Source organism: Camponotus vicinus, unplaced genomic scaffold, assembly GCF_025532165.1.
Source record: "Camponotus vicinus isolate PSW18456_S1 unplaced genomic scaffold, iyCamVici1.0 SCAF_3, whole genome shotgun sequence".
Taxonomy (NCBI): Eukaryota; Metazoa; Arthropoda; class Insecta; order Hymenoptera; family Formicidae; genus Camponotus; species Camponotus vicinus.
The window spans coordinates 21,517,997-21,541,676 of NW_028141967.1; the positions used below are offsets into that span (position 1 = coordinate 21,517,997).

The 23,680-nt window shown below is 40.1% G+C and overlaps 1 protein-coding gene across 1 annotated transcript in view; it reads left to right on the plus strand.

The window, feature by feature from the left end:
• Positions 1-23,680, plus strand: part of LOC145969263 (uncharacterized) — a 191,755-nt gene that overhangs the window by 51,698 nt on the left and 116,377 nt on the right. Inside the window, exon 2 of the mRNA XM_083095231.1 lies at positions 11,598-11,672. Within this exon, the coding sequence (XP_082951357.1) occupies positions 11,598-11,672 (75 nt within the window). The remainder of the gene's footprint in view (positions 1-11,597; positions 11,673-23,680) is intronic.

Below are 23,680 nucleotides of genomic sequence, written 5' to 3' on the forward strand. Positions count from 1 at the left end.
CTTAATACAGCAAGCTTGCGATACTCTAACATTGCAAAGCATAAAGTCGTATAAGAAGACGTGAATTCAATGTAATTTATTCTTTGAGGGATGAGATAAGAATGGAGCGCATTAATTATTAAATTTCAATTCTCTGAAAATATTCATCAATTCACATTCTCAAAATAATATGACCTATGAAAAGCAAACAATTAGAAATAATAAACTTTAGTAGCATATTAATCGAGAAGGGAATTATTGAAAGTACTATAGAGTATGTAGACTTTTTCAGGCATTACCAGATATTATTTTAATTTTCTCTTAAAAAAGTGGAAATTATCTAAAAAAGTAATACTTTTAAGAAACTGAGCATTTTAATAAGTTAATGGTTTACAAGGCAATTATTTGTATATTTTAACGGTCACATATTTCGTAATAGAGTCAATCTCGTGCCCGCAATTTTTACATGATACGCGATTTAATATTATATTTTTGAAATGTATTTACTTTTGTATACACACATTCGCATATCCATTTTCGACGTGGGAAAAACGCGGAAAACACACCGGTTTCCAGATCATCGCGACAAAATCGTCAGCAATATTCCTCTTTCGATATATTTAATTTTTTATATAACTATTATATTATCAGTTTCATCGATGATTAATTATTAATTGCTATTATGTCATGTTGATATTTTATTCCATGTTTATTCGTTTTTGGTGGTTAAGGAAAAAAACAAACACATTATCTGTCCGTTTCTGGAATGTAATTGTAAGAAAGAAAGAGAGAGAGAGGAATATAAACATCTTTTTCTTTTCAAAAGATGTGCGTATCAGCGAAGCGTATTATACACTAAAAGAAAACATGACCTTGGAGTTGAAGCGAAAGCGAGCTTGTCTTATTACTAATGCGCGTTATAAGTTAGTTGAATTTCGGGAGCGTCACGCAAAGTATCGAGGAAGCAATCGTTGTGATGATTGAGTATAAATCCTCGCGAATAATTATCGTAAAGTAGTCGATATTTAATCGGCTCGTGAATCGCTAATTTTGTCGAATATTTTTATGTGAATCATGTATATACGAGTTTAGCGAATATCGAAAAAAATATTGGACAAAAATATATCGTAATTGCACCGAGTTTTAAAGTGTGCCGTGAATTATGATGAATACATATGTACGTTTTAAACGGATAAATGTCGATGAGAATGCCGAAGAAAAAGTATTGTATACTCAGTTTAGCGAGTATACTTGAAAAGTTATAGCGCGTAAAATGAATATCGGACAAATTTTTTGTGGTGATTAATGTTGTGCAATCATTGAATTTTAAACATCGCGACGTTATTGTAGTGTAATATCCAGTGGACTGATCAGTTATATTTGCAATGGATCATCGATCATCGATCATCAATCATCAACTGAAACTAGAAAGAGCAGAAAGATGAACAGATCAAATGAAAAGGAGGAAACGACTGACAAATTTTTAATTAGATGTCACACATGTTTGCAGTAAGTTGATACGATTGTGTAGTAAATCTTGTGTCTTTATTATTAATACACATATACATTAAAAATACGTGAAAAATGATACTTATTAGTAATATGACGAAAATTATTTTTAAAAAAGTAAAATGTATTTTTCATGTATTTTTACATAAATTTTATTTTGATATAAAAATAACTAGTATATATCGAAAGATCAAATTATAGCATCAATGTAGTCAAATATGACGATTGATCACCATTTTAAGGGATAAATTACTAATGTAAGAACATTATTAAACTATACATGAAATGTCATTACTTTGATTTTAGTGAACATTATATTTTAAAAATATATGGATATTATTTAAAAAAAGTACACAGTACAAAGTTACATATTTATAAAATGTACAACTTTGATCAGCGAGATTTATCCTTTAATAATAATTATGCATAATACTTTGAAACGAGATATAACGTATATTCTTATATACTGAAGATTAAGAATAAAAGAGAAGGAGCATAGAAGGAGGTAAAGGATCGTGTATGAGAATAAAGGCGAAAATAGGCATCCTGCTTTGAGCCTTCCGTATAATATTGCGATAATGTTATGTTGCTCTAGTCTGATAAAGTTTATACTAAAAGCGAGTCAAGCGACGTCAAAGTTCTGAAGTCAGCGAGGGCGGTATGTGTGTGTGTGTGTGTGTGTGTTACACCTCCTCCCCCTTCCCACCGTCTCGCTGCAATTTTGGGACGTTAATCATGCAACGTTATAACGCCGCTTCATATCGCGGTTATCGAGTTCGCGCTATTATATTCTTATTGCTTGCTCCATAATAATCCTTTTCTTTCCCCCGGCGAGTCTTAATTACCTTGTTTACCGCGTTCGTAGGCGTCGTAATGCCGGCGCGGCTATGCACCATCGTCATAACGCGTTTGATGGACTTTGAAAACAACCCCCTCGGCATCTTCGCGAGTTAACTCTCCTAGATTACCGCGCCTTAATTTATTACGCAAAATACTGCGCGAAATTCTTAAATGTCTCGAATAATTTTACGATCGTCAAAATTTCAGGAAAGGAAAATTTTCAGACAAAGTAGCTCTCAAAGAGAAACACTTTACTCTCGAAACAAAAATACAGGCCGTTTTCACAGGGATGTTAAGAAAATTTCACGTTAATTAACCGAATTTAACAACTTGAACTTTAATAGAGTTCGACAATAATTCTCGAGGAGGAGCACTCGCTCTCTTCGAAGGGTAATTATCACGGTCATTTGAACGATTCATTTAAATGCGCAAGACCTTCGTGAAATTCTCTCTACTCCATAGTTTATCAAGAGACAGGACTGTGTGCACACACGTCCTCTGCCTTTTAAATTAAATCCACGCTTTACGGCCAGCACGCGGAGTGGCGTTTCGTGATTTGACACGGGACGAGGTTTGCACTCCCAGCTGCGGCGCGCGTGTTTAAAGTTACTTGGCGAGGGATTTACGACAAGCCCGGGACGATTGTTGTTACTGTCGCAATGAGAACATTGCGAGAACGAGGAGATTTAAATAGTCATGAATAGAGAAAATTCCGAAAATATGCAACGCCTCCGGAAAAAGTCTTGCAACTCTTTGCAACGCACGGCTCTTTTGACGGACCGCGTTAACTTGGACAAAAACCTTGATACGATGGCGAGACAGGTATTATACCTGAGTATTTTATATCGTGAAAATTGGCCGGCGTAGATTATTTTTCATCGATTTTTATCACTTTTTTAATAATATAAGAGGAGAATAATATTCTTGAAAATTTTAAATTTAGATATGCTACCACGTAATTATAATTGTAATGAAAATACGCCAGCTATTTTTCTTGGCTCGAAATCTCTCGTCTACTCTCAAACAAATGTGGTATCAAATTTTCCAAGAGGGAAAATTTGACCTGGTATTAATCGAAGGGAAGAGCGTGTCCCATAGTGTATCGAATTCCTTAGCTGGTAACGAGCCAACGTGCACGCACATGCACAAGCACGGGCGAATGTAGGACGCGCTTAAATCGACACTCACCCTTTAGAGGCCCTTCAGAGCGCCGCTTTCCCGGTTTGAGGACGGATGAGGCTTATATATGTGTGTAGCTATCGAGTATTACGAGAGCGGCGAATAAGCGCGCCGTGTCGACGAATACGGATCAGCCTTAATACCCGAATGATCCTTCGGTACTCGATATGGAATCGCAGCTACGATCCGTTTGTTCGTTTTTCATCACATTTGGCGTTATAGAGCGTGCCATCGTGGAGCGGCCGTTAAAACAATCGCAGATTCGCGGCTTATAAGACTATTACTTAATGTGTACTCTGCAACTGCTACTGGAATATCGTGACGCGACATCATTTCCTCTCCTGCGCTCCTCTGCAAATATTTGTTCGCAAATTGCGCTTAGAGACTTTGAATTTTAATTGACGTTGTGCATTCTTTTACTACTATTCATTCCTTGATACCAAATAAATTCTACCGAGTTAACCGAGTTTGTTTTTTTAATTCATGTATCGTTAGTTATTGCAGAAAATACACGATATTTGTTCTCTCTTTTCCAAGCTATTTTCAACTTGCAGAAATGTCGAACTATTTTGCGAGTATACACATTTACCATATATATAAAAATACGATTTTTCATTATCTCGAATTGCATGCTAAAGATACTTGGATCGATAGCAGAAAGTTCGCGTTCGACATGACCTAATCGTCGTGACGTGTATAGCTGCTCCACTCGAGAGTCTAAATACGTTTTTCAACATTTCTCCCGTCATACTCGGGATATATATTCGCCGAGTGACGGCCGTCATCGGTACTCAGGCATTCGAATGGAAGAGATGCTGGTCGGGAGAGAGGAGAGAGAGAGAGAATCGTCGAAAAGTTTTATTTACTTTAAAAACGCGACGCCAGAGATCCGCTAGTCGGGAAGAAGCAGGGGAAATAAAGTTGCGTTGAATAGAACGAGGAGAGTCACTCGGGGAGGAGAGATGTAGAAGAGAGGCGGTAGAAAGCGGAAGAAAGCCGGGATAAAAAGAAGGTGATTGCAGGAGCGCAGGGGGCAAGAATAAGTTGAAAAAGTCAATTATTGTAGCAACACCCTCGGCTTAGCTGCCGCAAAAAACGCAAACGGCAACGTGCATACGCTTTGAAATCTTGAAGTCTTTTCGAAAACGCGAGCGAGTTATTCCGCAAAAAACGACTGGCTCTGGCAAACCAACCTTAGGAATAATCCGCACGAAAATGAAGTGCCTGCCTTCTCGCCTTATCTATAATTTACTCGCGTGGCACCGGTGCACCGTTCCCTGCACGGACTGCTTGTGTAACACGTGTTTCACTGCGGACTCTTTCCAACGCGAACAGAAACTTGCCAGACTCGGAGATATTACCTACGAGCCCGGAGAAGTATTACATTCGAATTCACGCAAATATCGTTCTTTTTCTCATGTGCGCGCCATTATTTTACGGAACTTGTATGTCGAACGATTATCGCAACGTCGATGTTTGTTTCTCGTTCTTGTCGATATGCGAAATTTAAGCGAGAGAAAAATACGGCGGAAGAGAACGAGATAGAATTAAATAAAAAGCATCACAATGAATATTACGATGAATGTGTTTCGAGTAATACAAGTGACAATATCATTTCCGTTCATAGAATCTCAAATGGTTTAAACCTTCCGGGACATCTCCGAAAGAATTATATACGTATCGGAGCGTTGGGATTATAAACTCGATAAAAAAGAGCCGCAGGTAGAGGCTCGATAGTACATTGCGGTAGCACGACGTCGCCCTCGTTTCGTTTTATTAAATGTAAAACACAAGTTATCACATTCAACTCGCGAAATATCGCGGGTATCCAATTTCTCGAGGCGCGGATTTTTCTTCTCTCTTCCTCTCGTGATATCGCGTCTATCGATATCCCGAACGAAAATTCTTCAGCCACTTCACGAGCTCTCGATATCCCACGATAATACCGAGAACCGTAATACAGCAGATACGACCTACCCTCCTGCCTCGCATGCATCCCCCGTTCGTTGGCGCGGTAGCGCTTTCGATTTTCCGCGCAATTTTCGAACCACCGGCAGACAGATGGCCCACGAATCACAGCCATTGTCGCTCAACAATGCCTCCGTACCTCATCTTCCCCGTGCTCGCGCTCGGATCCTTGGTCGCGGTCTGTGCGTTATGTATATATTACCTATCCGTTATATACACACACCCCGCGGACATACACCGCGTATTATATCACATAACATACGCGCTTGGCGCGCATACGATCGCGTGTACAGGGTGTCCCGGAGCTAACACGCGAGCGTGACTGAACTTGTCGCTTTTGCTCGATGAATTATAAAGTTGACCTTACCCCCTCGGTCATTATCGATCTGTGTCGCAAGTTTTTCTTAATTGCATCGCGACTTTTTTTTTCGCAATTAAAGCTTAAATTAAACGTCCGTCGCGATCTTCCCCCTACTTATTCTCCCCTCTCCTTCTCTCCCTCTTTGGAAAAAACGGATGAAAGGGAGATTTCGTTATCCATTTATACGCGACGCTTTAATTCATCAAAACTCTCGTCGACTTTCGATCGCCCCTAACTCAATAACCATCGATGTCTCGACTTTGTAACAACCGTCATTCTTCTTAGTCACGACTCTCTCTATCATCTAGGTTTGAAGGCTCGCTCGTGCGCGATAGGTAGCTAGGTAGGTAGGTACAGGACACCCCGTACACCCGTTTACCCACATACGTACCTCACCTCCTCTCCCTTTCCGGAGAGTATTACGTACGTACATACACCGGCTATGTGGCTGGGAATATAGGTGGTAGGTAATATTCGACGATGCCGAAAGCACGTTCGAGCGATCGATCTCTCGCCTCTCTGTCCCATCCCCGTCGCCCCCGACCTCCTTTACCTTCTCCGCCTCCTCTTCCTCCTCGCGGGTGCCGGTTGCATTCGGGGTTCCAGACTTCGGCGTCGCCACCGAGAGAGAAGCGCCAGAGGAGAGAAGTACGTACAGCCGAGAGCTCGAGCGAGCGACCGAGGGTGGATGGAAGAGACGGGAAGCGTGGGACGGTAAGGGGGTGCAACGGTCGGGGAGTGGATACCCTACTAGGTATCTCAACTTACGATTGCCCCGGGGGCGTGCACAGAAGTGCAAAGCAATCGTCTCCCGGCCTCGACCCGTCTCGAGCTCTGCGGGCTCTCTTCTCTACACCCCCTCCGGAAAGGGGTAACGTATCGAGATACACGCGAGAGCACCGAGGGGTTGGATATCTCTCGACGGTCCGTTGTTGCTGCCTGGTTTCGGGCTCGATTTACAGCACGAGAACGCACGACTTACGGAATTCCCGTGGAAGTCCGATGTGGCTCTTCTTCCTTCTGCCTCTCTCTTCTTCGCTCTCGCTCGTTTGTGTATACGTCTGTTTACCTCGTAGCCGATCCCCGACGATCTTCTTCTCTTACGGGGGAAACGGATCAGCCGACGTCGCGGATTTACGGCGCGCGGAATTCGGACGACGCTCGTTCGTCTTGGCGCGTTACTTCCGGTAACTCGGCGGATTCTCTCTCTTTTTCCTCTTGCTCTCCGCGGAGTCTCGAGTGTCCCGATATTTTTCTTCGAGCAGACTACAAGTGCGACGAAAGAGGGAGGAAGAGAGAGAGGATCGCGACTCACGGGGTCGGATCGAGAAGACGCGCGCGTCTGGGGAAAGGGCGGCACTCCTATTATTTTGCGGTTCCGCGCCTCCCACTGACGTGAAATATACAGCCTATGGAAACTTAGTTTCCCGCCTGCGAATTCCCGAGCTGTCGGCATCGGAATTTCTCGTCGCGTTATTTTGCGATTTTACACTCGAATTATAAGCAGATACGCGGCGCCTACGAGTTCGCCTCATGTCTGCTGGAATTTTTGACTCGTTCACGTCGACGTTGTTTTTCGTTTATTTTGCGGCTTCGTATGGTATATGAATTCACGTACTTTTGCCATTCCTCATGCTTGCAGACTTGATTTGAAATTTCTTCACTGAAGCGTTAACACGAAAATGTCAATGTTAATACTGTACTAGATTTTTTTCAGTGCATTTAAATTTACTTCATTTCAAAACATATATTTTTTCCAATCGATATATGAATTATAACAATATATATGTATATATTGAAAAAATGTTAACATTATATTTATATTCATTCAGAAATAAAGTGTTTCGATATAAAATAAAAAATTATATTTTTTAAATATATATACACATATACACTTAAAATCACGCACATGTGCACTCTACAAACTATACACTTTTTAAAATCGTATTAGAAAAATGTAAAGTTTTTCAATCAATATTTTTTTTCTTCGTTGTACAATTTCGCGTACAATATTAAGATTCCTGTGGAAATCGCCAGGAAAGTGATATATCTATAATACTTATTATAAATTTGATTTTTTACTCAAGACTATACAAAGAAAATTCCTTTGAAATTACGAGAAATATCAACGCGAAAGGCACGGAACACGTTTGCACCGGGTTTATCAACTGAAGTTAAATTGCACGTTAAGAAATATGTGCGCCATAAGGCCGCGGCTGGAAATTCTTTAATGATCCGCGATGGAGTCGGTCTTGGCGTGGTAACCGGAAACGTACGGGCTTACGAGAAGATGTTGGGCGCAAGAACGGGGACGGTGCGTAGCGAGATTCTGTGACAAACGACGCGACTATACGTTATCTCGGAGACTGAGATACATGTCTCGGGGAGGAAGTTTCCCCTGTAGTTTCGCGCTCGAATTACAACGGCAACGCGCATTCGGCGGCGTTTTCTTTCGCGCTCTGTTATTCCCCATTCCCGTTTTCACGTGCCCCCTATCATTTACGCGCTTCCCGACGATATCGCGGTCGGAATTGAAAAAGAGAAAATACGCATTATACATAACCGATGGCAATATGTCAATCTATTTGAAGTTGTACGTGCGATATGAAAATTCTGGGCTACGCTTTCGCGGAACTACTTTTGACCATTCGGTACGTCAAACGGCTGAAGAAACACGTATGTTAAGGAAGAAATGGCTAACTGTTAAAATATGATGGACTTGCATTAGAAGGAACTTTAGCAGTATTTTTCGAGAGAAGGCGCATCCAGGAAGATGTATGAGCTCAATTAAGACCAAGCATGCATCATAAAGTTTCGTCCAACTAACGTGGACGCGTGCAGTATGCAAAAATCTGTTGGCAATTTCGAAAAATTTTACAGGCTGCGCTATCAAGCATGCAACGAAAAGGAACGAGAGAGATAAATCCAATTCCTTTCACGTTTACGCGAATTAAAGGCTTCACTCGTACGTTTTGAGAGGAAAAGCTGCGTTTCAAGAGGGCAAGAAAATTTCTCACTCTGTATATTTATTTATATATTAATTAATATGACGAAAAAATAAAAATTAATTCTTAATGATGATGCAGTTCAAAAATATACTTTAATTATACACAAGCAATAAAAAATTAGAATTTGAAATATAAATGTCATAAAATACCTTGTGTTAAATGAAAAATTTAGCAGGTTGAAAATCCTAATATCTCACTCGATGTTGCGATAGTTAACAACATTAACTGCGAGTTAAACCTCCTTAGTGTTAGCGCGTGAATGCATTGTGCCATAGGATAGTCGCATCGATTTTCGTATAGGTACGCGTGTGTGTGTGTACCTGTATGTGGAAGCGGATTATCTCCCGATGTTCCGATTCGTCGGTCAGAATAGAGTTCTCCGCCGAATTCATGGAGAGATCGATATTGAGCGATCGGAGCTGAAGCGGCGTGTCAGTCACCTTCGGATTCCTCAAAAATCGCCGGTTAGCGGTCAGTTTGCGGCGGGATCGCGCTCTATACTCGGAATACTTCGGATAGAATCCGAGAGATAACATTCTCGGCGTCCACAACGTCGGCAACTGTCGAATTAATCCCGCCGTGTATGTACGTGCACGCCTCTCTGTCTCTGTCTTTCTCCCTCGGAGATACGTCACTTCCGGCGTCCGTCTGGGGAAGTCGCGGTCGGCCGCAGCGCGATCTCGCTCCTCGCAAATACCGTTCGCGGACGGTGTCAGTTTTGCCGGTTTCTTCGCCAAACTATTCCGAACCTCCCGCTAACAGTTCGGGAAACGACTTCCGATTGACGGAATGCGCGGATCACTCCGTTCGTCGTTCTATACCGCACCGTGTACCGACTTCCCGATTTCTTTAGCCCGAAAATTCCTCGGCTGGCGCAAGAATTTCGGTTGGCGGAAATTCCAGCGTCTCCTCGATATCGTTCATTCGCTGCTCGAAAAATTCTCCTCGTGCGACGTCTTACGCGTCGTTCCTGCGATGTTTCGTGGAATAAAAGAAGCTCCTCCCTGTCGTGGATTTAATTGAATATCCATTATTCGCGAAATGGAGATCATCTGGTAAATATATTTGTTTCGCGTACTGAGGACATTAGTTTCGATATAGCAGAATTAAACATGTTAATATGTTCAAGTTCTTATTTGGATTATCGCTCGGTCTTTCGATGACGTGTTTAATTTTAACAGTTTAATGAAAAATGATGGCGATGAATGATGGATGCATCGCGAATAGTCGTAATCGCGTCTCTTGATTTTCGAGATATAATTCGCCGTCGGGATATTTTTGGACATACGTTTTATTCCGCTAATATGTAAATATATTATATGGATCTGAGTGTGTCAGTTACTTTTAAAATCCGTCGTGTCGTCGAACGCGATGTGTCACGCTCGAAACATTGCTCTCTCGAAAATGTCGCGATGCATTTTACGTGATGTTTACTTATTAAGACCTACGAGCAGAGCATAGTCGATATATTGAACGCTTACACTCGTATTTGCTGGTGTCTTCGTAATACACTGGCGATTTTAGATAATACGTTGACTACGTCTTACATTGTTAGTCGATAATATGATATTGTATTAAAGATATAATAACATTGCAATAATTATATTCATACATATTAAAATATATAATGATGTGAAAATCGATCAGTGAAAATTTGGTCTTTAATCGGTACATTTCACAAGTTTTCTGCTTGAGTAATCAACTCATTAATTATGCCGAATACCATAAAATCACAAATATTATAACATTGAATTTACAAGATATCATAAAATAATATTATAAATATTTTAAATATCACGAATATGTTATTGTATGTTGTTCTCTATACACTATTCTGAATACTATATATTATGATTATGAAAGAATTATTAATTTATATTTATAGACTGATATATTTATAGTTGTGTAATAATTTTCAGTTTTTGATTGAAATTATAATTAATTGTAGATTCGCACTCTAGATTGTTATTCAATTATTTGGATTAATATCTTAGTGTTTTGTATTGTGAACTCGTGTTCGAAAAAAATCATTTTATAATTTGTAAATGATTTTTTTATATTTCATTATCTCTTATTATTAAAAATAATCACATCGAGATCCTCTCTTTTCTCTTTTATATAATATTATATATATTATTGAATTTTTTTATATTTAATAGTTTAACGCGAAATATTATATGGAGAATAATTAAATAAAAGAAAATTAAATGAAAACATTCTTCCATGAACATGCGAATAAAAATATTGTTGATGATTTAGCAGTTTTAATTATAAAAGAGATTATAAAACCATATTACATTACTCGTTAATGTTAATATTAGCGATATTAGATATATAATTAGTATTATATTGTTAATATTAAATATAATTAATATTATAGTGAAATATATTAATATTAGAACAACTGATATATGAATAATTAAAAATTGACAAAACTACGATTTGTCGATAAATAATGATCGATTATGAATTATAGACGCAATGAAAGTTGCGTACTCGTAATTCTTTTTTTTTCTAGTAAAATAATTCCAACAGTGAGTGTGCGAAATGTAGTATTTGGCATACAAATTCTCTGGCTTCGGAGGCAAAATGTAGAGTTTCGGTTTTTCGGTCGTAGCTCGTCCTATAAGCTCAACCGCGAGTCGTACGTTGCAAACGATTATTGTCGAGAACAAACATTCGTGGGAGCTTAAGTACTCGATGGTTTGCGGCGACCAATCCATAAACTAATCGCGAGTTTTGTATCATTGCAGAAAAGCTGCCGGCAAAACTACGAGCCGCTGGAGCATCGTCACCGCAGCGCCGAGTTCTCGCTTTCATCGACACGGGTGAGTCTTCATTTTTACATTTTTTCTCCATCATTTTCTCTCTGCCTTTTTCTCTCCCTTATGATATCATGCATTTTCTACAACAAAATTAAAAAATCATGTGTGGCACTTTATCAGGCGTCCAACGATATTTCTTATTTGAACTTTATCGGGTATCTAATATCTGATAGTTGATTTAATACGTTTAATGTATCTCTTCTTCGATTACACATGGCTCCGTTTGACTTAAAGTCGATTTGTTATCTTAATAAAAATCTTTCAAGACATAATATTTCTTTTCAAAGTTAAACATCTTGGTAATTGAGCCTGAAATTACAGTTTCTGTCAAAGTAAAGTCTATTCGAAATTAAATGCAAATTTCTCTCATCTATATGCACGTTTCTATAAGAGAAATTTTTCAATGTTCTATTTTTTAACTCCCTTGTTAACATTGTTTAATTTTTATTTATTTTTCATTCATAATTACTATCCCAACGTTGAAGCGAGCGGTCATTCTTTTATCGTTTAGCTTTCGGTATCGTCTATTTCGAAAATGTTATTAAAGACGGTTATTGAGACACATTATATTTACTTACGGACACTTCTTAAAAAAAAAAAGAAAAAAAAATTATGTCAAGATTATAACGAACGCCTTCCTCACCCTCCCGCCTTATCCGTATTTAAATATCGTCAACGTTCGTCGTAAGAAAGTTTTGGCGCGCCGCCGCACCCATTACGCCGTTGTATCGATATCACGCTCGTAACGGCGAGGGGTCGAGTTGATTGACCCCGCATAAAGTGCGGAGCTTGTGGGTCGTGTGCCGGGTATCTTGAAAATCTCGTGGGTCAGGGCGTGGTGTGGCCGACGACGACGACGACGGCGGGGTCTGCAATCAGGCTGGTGGTGCGTTCAACGAGGAGCCTCGCCCCGCCTCGTCCCTCTTCCCTCCGCGCACGCACACACCGTTGCGTATCCACGCGTTACACACAACACACGCTCCAACACCTAGCCGCACCGACCGTTCTGATTAGCGGCAAATAATACCCGTAACAATAGCTACCGTTCCCTAACACGGCTTGTTCGGCGCTCCTGTTGATCGTACGTGTACGCCGCGTGCTTGTATTTGTGCGTGCGTGACTCTCGACGTTGGTGCGTGCGTGCGTAAGACCCTTTGCGCCAGTCTCGTCGAAAGATCCGATCGGCGCCCTTTGCGCCAAAGCCCCGAAGACACGAGTCAGTCAATCCCCAGCTGCTTTCGATTCCTCTCAGCTTCTCTCTGTCTTCTTTATCTTCCTTTCTTTCTCTTTCTCTCCGTGCGTGTTCCCCTTACGCCCTACGTCCGCAGAATTTCGATGATCTTCTCGTGGAAACAGATTTATCGCACCTCTTCCCGAGTTTCCTGGACTCTCTTGATATCTTTCGGTTCCTCCAGTATCGATCACGAGATGCGCTACGGTTAGCTTGAATCTGCCGCCTGCGCTATTTTATCCATTTTTTTAATTTTTTATTTTCGTACAAACATTGCGAGTTTACCGAGATACGTTGAATTCTTTATAAAGACGCTTCGCAGACATGATTTATTTAAAATGCGAAGGCAGAAATAAGAGCAACGATATATACAAAGATTCGTTTTTATTCAGTTTAATTCGCGAAACGAAACTTTATCCACGCAACAATGACAATTGCAATAATGATGACGGCGAGAACGGATGTCGACAAAAGCGGCTCTGACGACCCATTTGGAAGTTTTCGTCGCCTGAACATTTCGTTATCTCATTTTCGCTTTTGTTTAATGTCGCTTCTTATCGTATCTCGAGTGACGAAAGTTATCGTTCGATCGCGCGGCGAGGCGTCATCAAGAAATAAATGGCCGAGAAGCGAGGAGGTTAAGCTGCTTTTTCGCCGCTTAACCGCGCTCCTTCGTTATCCGAGTCTTGGCAAGACTTCCGAGACATTAAAGAGAAGCAACGTTCGGAGACAGGTCGGGGGTTAAGCCCTGAGCTTATGGTTACTGTTAATAGTGGCGATTAACCCTTTACGAAGCCAATCTTTAAGCGCGGATAAAAAATCACGCGAGATTAGCGAGGAATATCGGAAACTCCTCGAAAAGGACGACGTCGGCTTAACGAACAAGATATCATTTTGTTAAGAAGATCGAAAAATGGAAACTTTTTACGAGAATATTACGAGCATCCGTTATATTAAATCCCCTCGCTCTATTAGTCATTCATAAAGCATATCGCGAAATATAATTTATACATTATTACATTTTGCGCAATTTAATTTTCAATTATTATATTTGTTACGTTTATTAGCTATATTTCAAACTATTTCTAATAATGATATATGAAATATTATAACGCAATATATCTCTCGCATAATATCGTTCCAAAGATATTTCAAAACTAACTAACTCAAATAATTGGAAAAGCTTAATTTTATAATTTTGTTAGATATAATTGCGTTAAATACTAGCGAGAGAGAGAAATGTAATTTTATTCGTGTGTGAATACGATGGAAATTGTCCTCTAAAAGCAGTAGATACGTTGTTGCTTTACGAAATAAAAATTTTTGTTATATCATCTTTCGCGAAAAATATACTATATATCGCAAAAATATTTTTCTTGATTATATCTCTCGCGAAGATAAAACTATGATAAACTTTCTTATTAGTTTCACCTCGGGCCATTCATCTTGAAGCAAGTCGCGTTACCCCGTCGACCCAAATACATTCGATCCTTCGTTATCGCCCGAGGATCTCGAGTCCCAGTCAGCAGAAACCACCTAATCCCCCGGAAAGCCCTCGTGAAAAAGCATCGATCTCCAATTCATTCCGTCCCGTTCGTGCGCGATCGGGCAGCGGAGCGGAAAGCTCGCCGCAACCGGAAGTGTCGGGACGGTCTCGATCGGCGAGAAAGAGAGATAGGCTCCTTTTTTAGAACGAGAATAATGACTCGAATTACGGTCATTTTCTGTGCGACCGCACAGGTGTCCGATTGTGCGCGCAAACGCACACACATGCACGCATATACACACACGTGCACACACACACACTGCACACTTCGCATTGTGGTGGCTAGCCACCGCTGCTGCCACCACCATCGCCGCCGTACACGTGTCACCTGCACTTCCACTGCACGTCAGTAGCCGGCATTGCGCGGATATAGTAAAACTCACCCCGTGAGGTGCACGACCGCGTTAAACGCGCAGCGGTGCATTTGAAGAGTCGGATTTAAAATTGGCTCGAGTGCCGAGAAGCGAACGGTCGAGCGCTAAACGCTTGAAAATTAAATTAAATACACATTTTAATATGTTCACCCCGCTCAGGAGGATATTCTCTGCACGCATTCTGCAATTAATTGATCGGAAAATATTGAATCATACTTGAGTAATGTTTAATAAAGATATTCTGTCAAGTCTGTCATATTTTTAGTTGTAGAATGATATATATATAGTTGTAAAAAAAGTTATATATAAAGAATTGTCTGTTACTTGAGATGCTTTTTTAAAATTCGGTCACACGTTTTGCGGTTAGCCTTTAAATCGATGCACAGTAACATTTATTTAGACTGCCGTTTTACGCGGTGATAAATTTACCTGAATCAGAGAGAGAGAGAGAGAGAAAGAGAGATTATCTACTCTTGCCTCAACTTCTACACTCATTTCCTTCCATTATGGCATTTTTCGATAGCGTGTGTCCCACGTTATATTCCTTCCGGCTTTTCTGTCGCCCCTCGACCCTTGTTATCTCGACTTTAGATAGCTCGGCGCTCTAGGATCGGTATTTAATTGAACTCTTCGGTTTCCCCATTACGTGAAAAGCCCGTTCTTCCAGCCGGGCGCCGCCCGGAATATCGAGGTTGTCCCGTATATCACTGCCGGAAAAATTGCCATTGACATCCGGTCGCAACCAGCAACTGACCGAGTTCTCTCTCGGGCGAGAAACGCGACGCTCGTTCAAGACGACGTCATCGGAAAGGAGCAAGACATTCGGTGCATCGACAGGACTTATCAATATATAGGGTGTTGTAAAATTGCCTTCTACATTTTAATTCAGTTATAAACTTTTTTAATCAATTTTAAATTTATTTTTCTTTACACTAAATTCTGCGAATATTGATTATTAATAAGAAAATTTTAATTTCTTTAATAATAAATTTTAATCAAATTTTTTTAGCACGATTTTAAAAATGAGAAAGATTAACAACAAATATTTTAGTATCAACTAATATTACAGATTTTAAACATTTCGATTCGAGCGTTTACATTAATCAACGATTTAAAATTGGAATTGGAGTTTGTATTGTTTAAATAGCTGCAACCTAGAAGCTTAAATTTCGATAAAGCCAGTTATTTTTAATCGTCTTCAACCCACAAACTTTTGTTGCATCGGAACAATTTTATCAAAAGAAACGATGTCAAATTTAATGGCAAATTCAGGATTTTAGGATTTTTGCTAAATGCATCAGCGTGCAATGATATTTAATAGCGCGATGAATAGAGCTCTAAAGATGAAACGGACGGGGCGAGTTAGAACATCTCTTGAAAAATTGATCGCCACGCGAAGGCGCGTTTATACAGAGACCAAGGTAAATCGCATTTAATTATTTCTTGGTTGGACCGCGGAGGTAAAAGCGGATCCGACTGCGCGCGTGCTCGACAGTTTGGTTGGCTGAATGCACACAGCAACGATTATATTCGCCTCGAAAAATAGAGGGAAGGATTAGCGCCTCTCTCTCTCTCTCTCTCTCTCTCTCTCTCTCTCTCTCTCTCTCTTTCTCTTCTCTTTCTCTCTCCTTCCGCGTTAAAATTCTCTGCTTTAGAAACACACTAATTTTAATAGCTGCATTATTCAAGCAATTGAAGCGTTACATGAACCGACACCATGTATTTTTTCGCTGCTACAACGTTTGCATTTTTCGCGATGCGCATTTATGCATTTTTTGATGTAAAAACCAGCGCGATTTTAAGTCTCGCTACATCACATTTCGGCACGCATCACCGACCTGTCATAAGACATAATAAAGAACGTGACACACGGTAATAACCAGCCCACGTCAGGTGACGATTTCTCGTTATCTCTATAGTTATCGATCCGCGCGAGAGCGCAAGTCACCGAGATATCGGTCGGATCGTTTCCGACATTCGATCACGATCGGTCGCCGTCGCCGACTGACGTTTCTTGCTGACCGGTCTTCTCTTAAGCCGATGCGAAAAAGCTCACGAAAACCGCACTCCAGCCGGGACGTGAATCACGATCGATCGCGTAAAAGCGACGCGTAAAAGCGATTATCGAAAGTTTGCTGACGTGTTTTTCTAGTCTTTGATTTCGAGGCACGTCGACTCGTCGGGCTAGGTACACGACGAGGTCCGGCCGGTCGTGCAATGGCCGCCGGTAATACAACGGATACGTGTAAAAGGAAGTGGAAAAATAAAGTGGATACGCTACCTCGTTAACCTTTAAGCACTTCGTGAGCCCCTCGCGAAACGTTACATGCTCGGCTCTCGATTCTACACACCGGATTTGTTTAATCGTGACAAACTGATTACACAATGCTTCGTTTTGTTGACGCGAATCGTATGATAACCTGTCGTAAACTATAAAAGTATTCGAAATTTTTCGGACGGATCGATATTCGACTTTGCGAGGCAATTTTCTCACAGAAAAATATCTGTAAAAAAATTGACGGATCTTTTATAAATACTACTTTTTTAAATTTTTCAAGATTTTTCAAAATTTAATTTATTAAATTATTTTTCTATTTCAACTTTTATTTAATATCCGATTTTTATTTAATACCTGAATAAGAGAGATTTGATAATTATATATACATATATTTTGAAATAATGGTGGTAAATTTAATCGCGTACGTTCCACATTTGGTCATGCATTTCCCTCTATTTTCAAGCGATATTAGTTGTTTCAAAGCTCTGAAATATACTAATTTAGCGACGAGTTATATTATCGGATATAATGCTTTTCGCTTGATATACTCGTGCGGATAGATAAATGTCCAGTGCTCGCGTGTTATATATTTGTAGGCAAATATGAATTCACATCGCGCGCGCGGCGCAATGACGCTTTAATCGCGTTTGTTTTGTCGCGGCTGTTTCACCGCGAACGAGCGAATTAACGAGCGAGCTCGGTGGAAAACTGGTCGACCGGCTAATTTTTTTTCCCTCCCTTCGATCCGGAGCACCGGCCATACCGACCGGTGACACGAAAAAGGTCGATCGCCGACAGCGTCAATCACAGTCAATAGACATAAAAGGGATTACCGAAACTTCACTAATGTGATTTCCTTCCGTTGCCATTCAGTTACCCCGATATGCACGTTACTTGCAGTTCGGTCGCATGTCAATGGCAGGGCTGAGACAACGTGAAGGCGGGGAGTCGATAAGACGTTCTCCTCTGTCGACCGCGATACTTTTTATTGTCCATAAAGATTCGTTTATATGATTCTATCGTCGTATTTCAAAAGCTCGAGAAATCGAGCTTCCAATTGCGCCGATTGCTGCTAACTGGACCATCGCGATCATTAAACGGATAGCTATTTATTTCAATGATTTTCCCGTTTACTTTTTTTCTTCGATGTATACTTTATATAGATTGTCGTTATTATTTTTCACCTGACGTGCGACCAATTTCGTTCGCTAAATTAATTCCGATTTTTGTATTTATATTCGCTATTTCATATAAAGCTGCGTGTTATATTTATTCCAATAAAAACAACAGGCAAATATAACGTCAATTTTCACTAAAGAATATTGACAATTTTTGAATTACGATATTTTTGAATAATGAAAGGATTATAACTCACTAATACATTCTTATTATTTGAGGAATTGCACATGTCTCATAATACAAAGAGTACAATAATAAAATTCCCATCTATGATCGAATCGTTGTAAAAATGCAAATATAACCGCAACGTTTAATCACGATCGTTCGTTAGCCCGTATTCCGTCCGTTAGCCTATACTCTAATTTTTGTCTCGTATCACGGTGTCTTTGGCGACATGAAAGGCTACGGATGCTGATTGCATCGGCGCCGTCAATCACGAGGGCAAAAATTGCGATTGTTGAAACCTCGGTAATGTAATTTTCGCGAGTGACGCTCTTTTCCGCGTGGGCGTCAGTCGCGCTTCAATTACGCGTCATGCGACGACTGAATTGTATACCAAAGATCATATTGCAAACGGATAGACGAACGGAGAAGCGAGAGGAAAACGGAATAGAAGCGAGAATCACGTGGAATTGTTGAAAGCGCACCTCTCGCGCATAAAGTACGCATGAATATAGAAAGGTGTGTTTTGCAGCTGCAGGATTGGAAAATCCGTATGATGTTCATAAATACGTGTTATATGTACAATTAATATAATTTTAATATAATGTCGTTCGCTAAACACATGTGTGTTTCTGTAACAAAATACAACATTTTCCTATAAAATGTTTCATTTTATGAAGTAAAATGTAGATGTAATATTACATATCTCTCGTTTTGTAACCAAACTCTTTTAGAATTCAATATGCCATACGTCAGAGTTAATTTCAAAATAATCGCAAAGCTTCAATTTAGAATGATCGTAGATGAAATATGCGTCCGAAATATCTAACGTTACATATATCGCAATTTTGAAACATTATTCGACCATGGTTAAAATACGTCAAATGGTTTGACGTTGGAGTCTATTAAAAAAAAAAAAAATGCACATCGTCGATGCAGCCTCATCGATCGCGAGGCGATGTTCTTGTAATTCTTCTCGGTTACGATACGGGACGGACAAGGCATTCGACCGGTATTGTCCACGGAATGACGCGATCTGGGAGCGCGATGGCTCTCTCCCAGATTTTTCCTGCGGGAGAAGGGATCCCCGCGGTGATACGACACGGCATGAAAGCGGATTCCGTCGACGCCGTCAATCACGGCGCGCCGGATATAAAAGCGATTACCGAAACATCGCTAATGTGATTTTCCTGGCGAGCGGTTGCGAGCCCTCGCGTATCGGCGACAGCGTGTATTGACTTTTGCTCGGTTCCTCCTGAATGAAAGATGGCGCCGTGCGACCGGTCGATATACCGCCTAGCAGAATTGCCTCTGCAAAATCACCATCGCGATGATGGCGCATATTGCAAAACAGAATCAGTTTAAAAATCAACTCCGAAAATCCATCACGGAAAAGGATTCAAGGATTCTAAATAAAACTAACATGTCTGCGTACGTAAATTATCACGCAACACCGATTGTTTTACTATTAATATCGTCATACATCTGTAACTTACGATCATATATAATCGTAAAGTAACTTTTATCCGATATATGTACAGTTAAAATTTATTCGTGAACTTTCATCTATTTTTTTAAGGACAATTGATTTCATAACAAACCAAATGAAAATCATGGAAGCGTCCGATAAAGACGTTAGCGACGTGTTTTCGTTTATTCCGCTGAATATTCTAAGATAGTTCAAATATCGTCTCTCGATGGGGGGATGAAATGCAAAGGGTGGAAGAAAATACGTCCTTTCCGCAGCAGGTCTTGGGCGCTCTTATCGAAAGTTCGCAGGCAGCGTCGATCTGCATCGATGGTCTAAGCACACTCTCTCACCAGAGTCGCTCTTTATCGCTTTCTCTCTCCCTCTTTTTCCCGAAGGGAGTTTGCCGGGTTATTTACCTGAATAAACCGCTCGATAAAAAGAGTACACACGATCCCTCGTCGGCGTCGTAGCGCGACGTGCATTAATAATTTCGCGGATACTTCGCGTATAAATCGCGCGCGTGCCTTCCCCCGCAACTTACTCCGTCATTCTGGCGGAAACGCGACATGAATTTGTTATGACGCGAGTTGACCGGCACGACTATACCGTTCCAATTATCGCGCGTTCTTCCATGGTTATTTGTTCGCGATGCGATACGCGGGGACTATAAAATTGCTTGTTGCCGGTAACATGATTAGTTGCTGGTAATACGTCGTAGTTGGATTTATAAACGGACAAATGATTATTATCCGGTATAAGAATAAATGAAAGAGACAAGTACTTGCTCGGGATTATAAGTATATAAATAAATTCATGAGGATGTCACATTAGAGATGAATCATTCTCGTATATATCGCGATATTATCAATTTAATTGTACAATATTTAATAAGATTAGCCTGTATTAAATGATCCATATGTGTGCAATATTTATTACGCTACTGTGAGCACGGAACTTTAAACTCGATAATTTCGCCGTATCCTAAACGAGATATCTATATCATTCGTCTATCTGTTCAAATAAAAAAAAGAAAAAAAATGTTGCGCAAATAATATCACTATACAGATTTTTCAGAGAGAAAGGAAGACAAACTTGTTTCGATTTTGCATCGAAATATTTGCTATTTGTGCATCACATACCACCGTATCGTTTCTATTGATTATTGGTCCAGTATATAGTTCAGTTATTTAAAATTCATTACAGATGTTGCCTCGTATTTCATTTGTTTAATTCGTTCATAATTATCTTTCTGCAATATTATTGCATAATTTCGGCCCGACGTGATTCTGGTTTTGTTCTCTGTTAAATGTATAAGATATCTGAAATATAATTTTAATTTGCATTAATTCCATTTATGCACGCTCATCGCTCTCGCATTAAACATCGCGTCATTCGATGAAAGTTGCATCGTTTACATCGGAGAAATTAGTGCTCTCGCCTTTGTACACGATAAATTATTGCTCGAGAGAAAGAACAATAAAGAAATCGTATTACGATAATGAAGAAATCTAATTGCATTTGAAACATAAAACAAATAAGCACGTTGTGAAATTATGTGATATGATTTATTTATATTATTATGTTCAGCAATTATGCATTATCGTAATATTACGATGATAATATATTTAACATTGTAATTGCTATTACTGCGAAATTTTTCAAATTCTTTTAAAAATTTATCTTACATTTTTTTACTCTATTTTTCCTGTTTAAATTGAAACTAAATTAAAAAATTTTTAATGAATAATGCAGATCGTGAATCGCTTATTATGTACACATCACAAAAAAGTTAATTCTTCGTAAATAACGTCTGACAACATTGATTTTCTGCGAGTTCTTTTTTTATCTATACGTATTATTAGAAAAAATATTGGCATTAAAATGTAGAAATATTGGAACCGCTGGAAATATTTTAATCTGAGATGCGATGCATCACTCATTATTATGTCGGAGCACTATCTAAAAGTCACATTGCTAATTACAGCCACTGGTTCGTATCAATGAGGCTCGAACACGTCACGGCAACACGCTTTCTGGCTTTTGGTAATTATCGTTGTAATAATCCTCCGGCGACTCCCGCGAGACACTCAGCGCGGATTTCCCGCGGCGCGATGCGCTCTTTAGGTTATTACTTTCTTCGAATTACGTGTCACCGACTGTCGCGTCCCTTAATCGCAATTAATACGAGAGCGCGTTCCGGGCCTCTTGTTCGAGGTCGAAGTGGCGTCCGGTTATTAAATTCCACGTGCTTTCCGTGCGCGCGACAGTGTCACTGTCAGTGCGTGCTCTCCGGTAATTCCGGCCGTGCGGATAACCGTCCGGCCATGCATTAGGCGGTGGATTTTATCGTCCGCCCTGGACTCTCACCCGGCGCGCGATTATCATCGCGATACCTTCGCCAGGCACAGGCCAGGGCGCAAGCTCCCTAGTCTGGCAACGTACTACACGCGCGTGACGGAAGCGTACACGCCCGGGTTGTTGGCGGCACGTACAGGTGCTCGTGCGGCTATAATATATATAGAGTGTCTCGCGAATATCGTACTGTTTCCTCGATCGTAGATACTGGAATTAGAATTAAGGAGAATGCAAATAAATAGTAAATATGAAAATGCAACGATTGCGAAATCGATTAAATATTGATAAAACATTAAATACGTGTGTTTTGCTTCTTTCAGTTAATTTCAAAACGAGTTGCGGCAATATACCGCGATAGAGTTTTGCATATCTATTTAGCGTTGAAAGTTTATTCGTTAAAATTCGTTATTGATATAGATTTCTCTTTTGTCATTGTGCTCGTCAATTTAGCTAATTTACAGTTGACGGAACATGATGCGAATAAAAATTTCATCGAAAAATTACAACATTCTCGTCCGTGAATTGTTGCGTAATTTAACAATTTAGAATCGACGTTATGTAATTATCGCGCGTATTGATATCGTTAAATTTGAAATAAATATATATATATATATATATATATATATATATATATATTCTATTTATTCATATCACGAAATTATCGCGGTTGTACGAATTCCGGAAGAGATTTTCATCAGTACGTTTTCTTCACGAGCGTTCTTTTCGCTTCGCTCTTCTGAGCGAAGAGGAGGATTATGTAAACGCGAGTCGTTCCGCGCCTCTTTCTGGAAGATATTGGGTTGTATACGGAAGAAAAAGCGCGTCGCGCACCGAGCCTAACGTTACACTTAACCCCCGGACCCTAGGGATCAGCGCGCACAGGTACCTGATTATAGCGCATCTCGCGCAGCACGTTGATAAAAGTCAGCATTTTACGATGTAAACGACTTTCCGAGATTACGCGCGGCTGTTTCGCGGCCGGGGTAATTGACTCGAAATTGAAAGAATGTCGTTATACCACGGGAGGAGAAGGGACGCCGCTTATCGCGCTTGCTCGTGTCTATTAATCACTGCGAGATAACGCGTCGCCGTCGCAAAGGGCTATCGTGCGCGCGTAATTACGCGTTCCTAATATCTTCCGCCTTGCGTCAGTAATTAGGATCACTCGATGTCCACTTGATTACAAGATAATCGAATGTAATTTTTGTAATTTACATAGTGCAATATCACGTTACCTCGGTTTTTGCGGTTTTTGCTGATAATGGAGATGATAAACGTCTTCATTACGCTATACTAATCTTGTACTCGATAAATATGATCTTTATTTTGCACTTATTAATTTCAAGATCTTTTAATAGTCGAGATCACTTCCTGGTTATTTGAAACTACTTAGCGATCGTGTCTTTAATCATTTA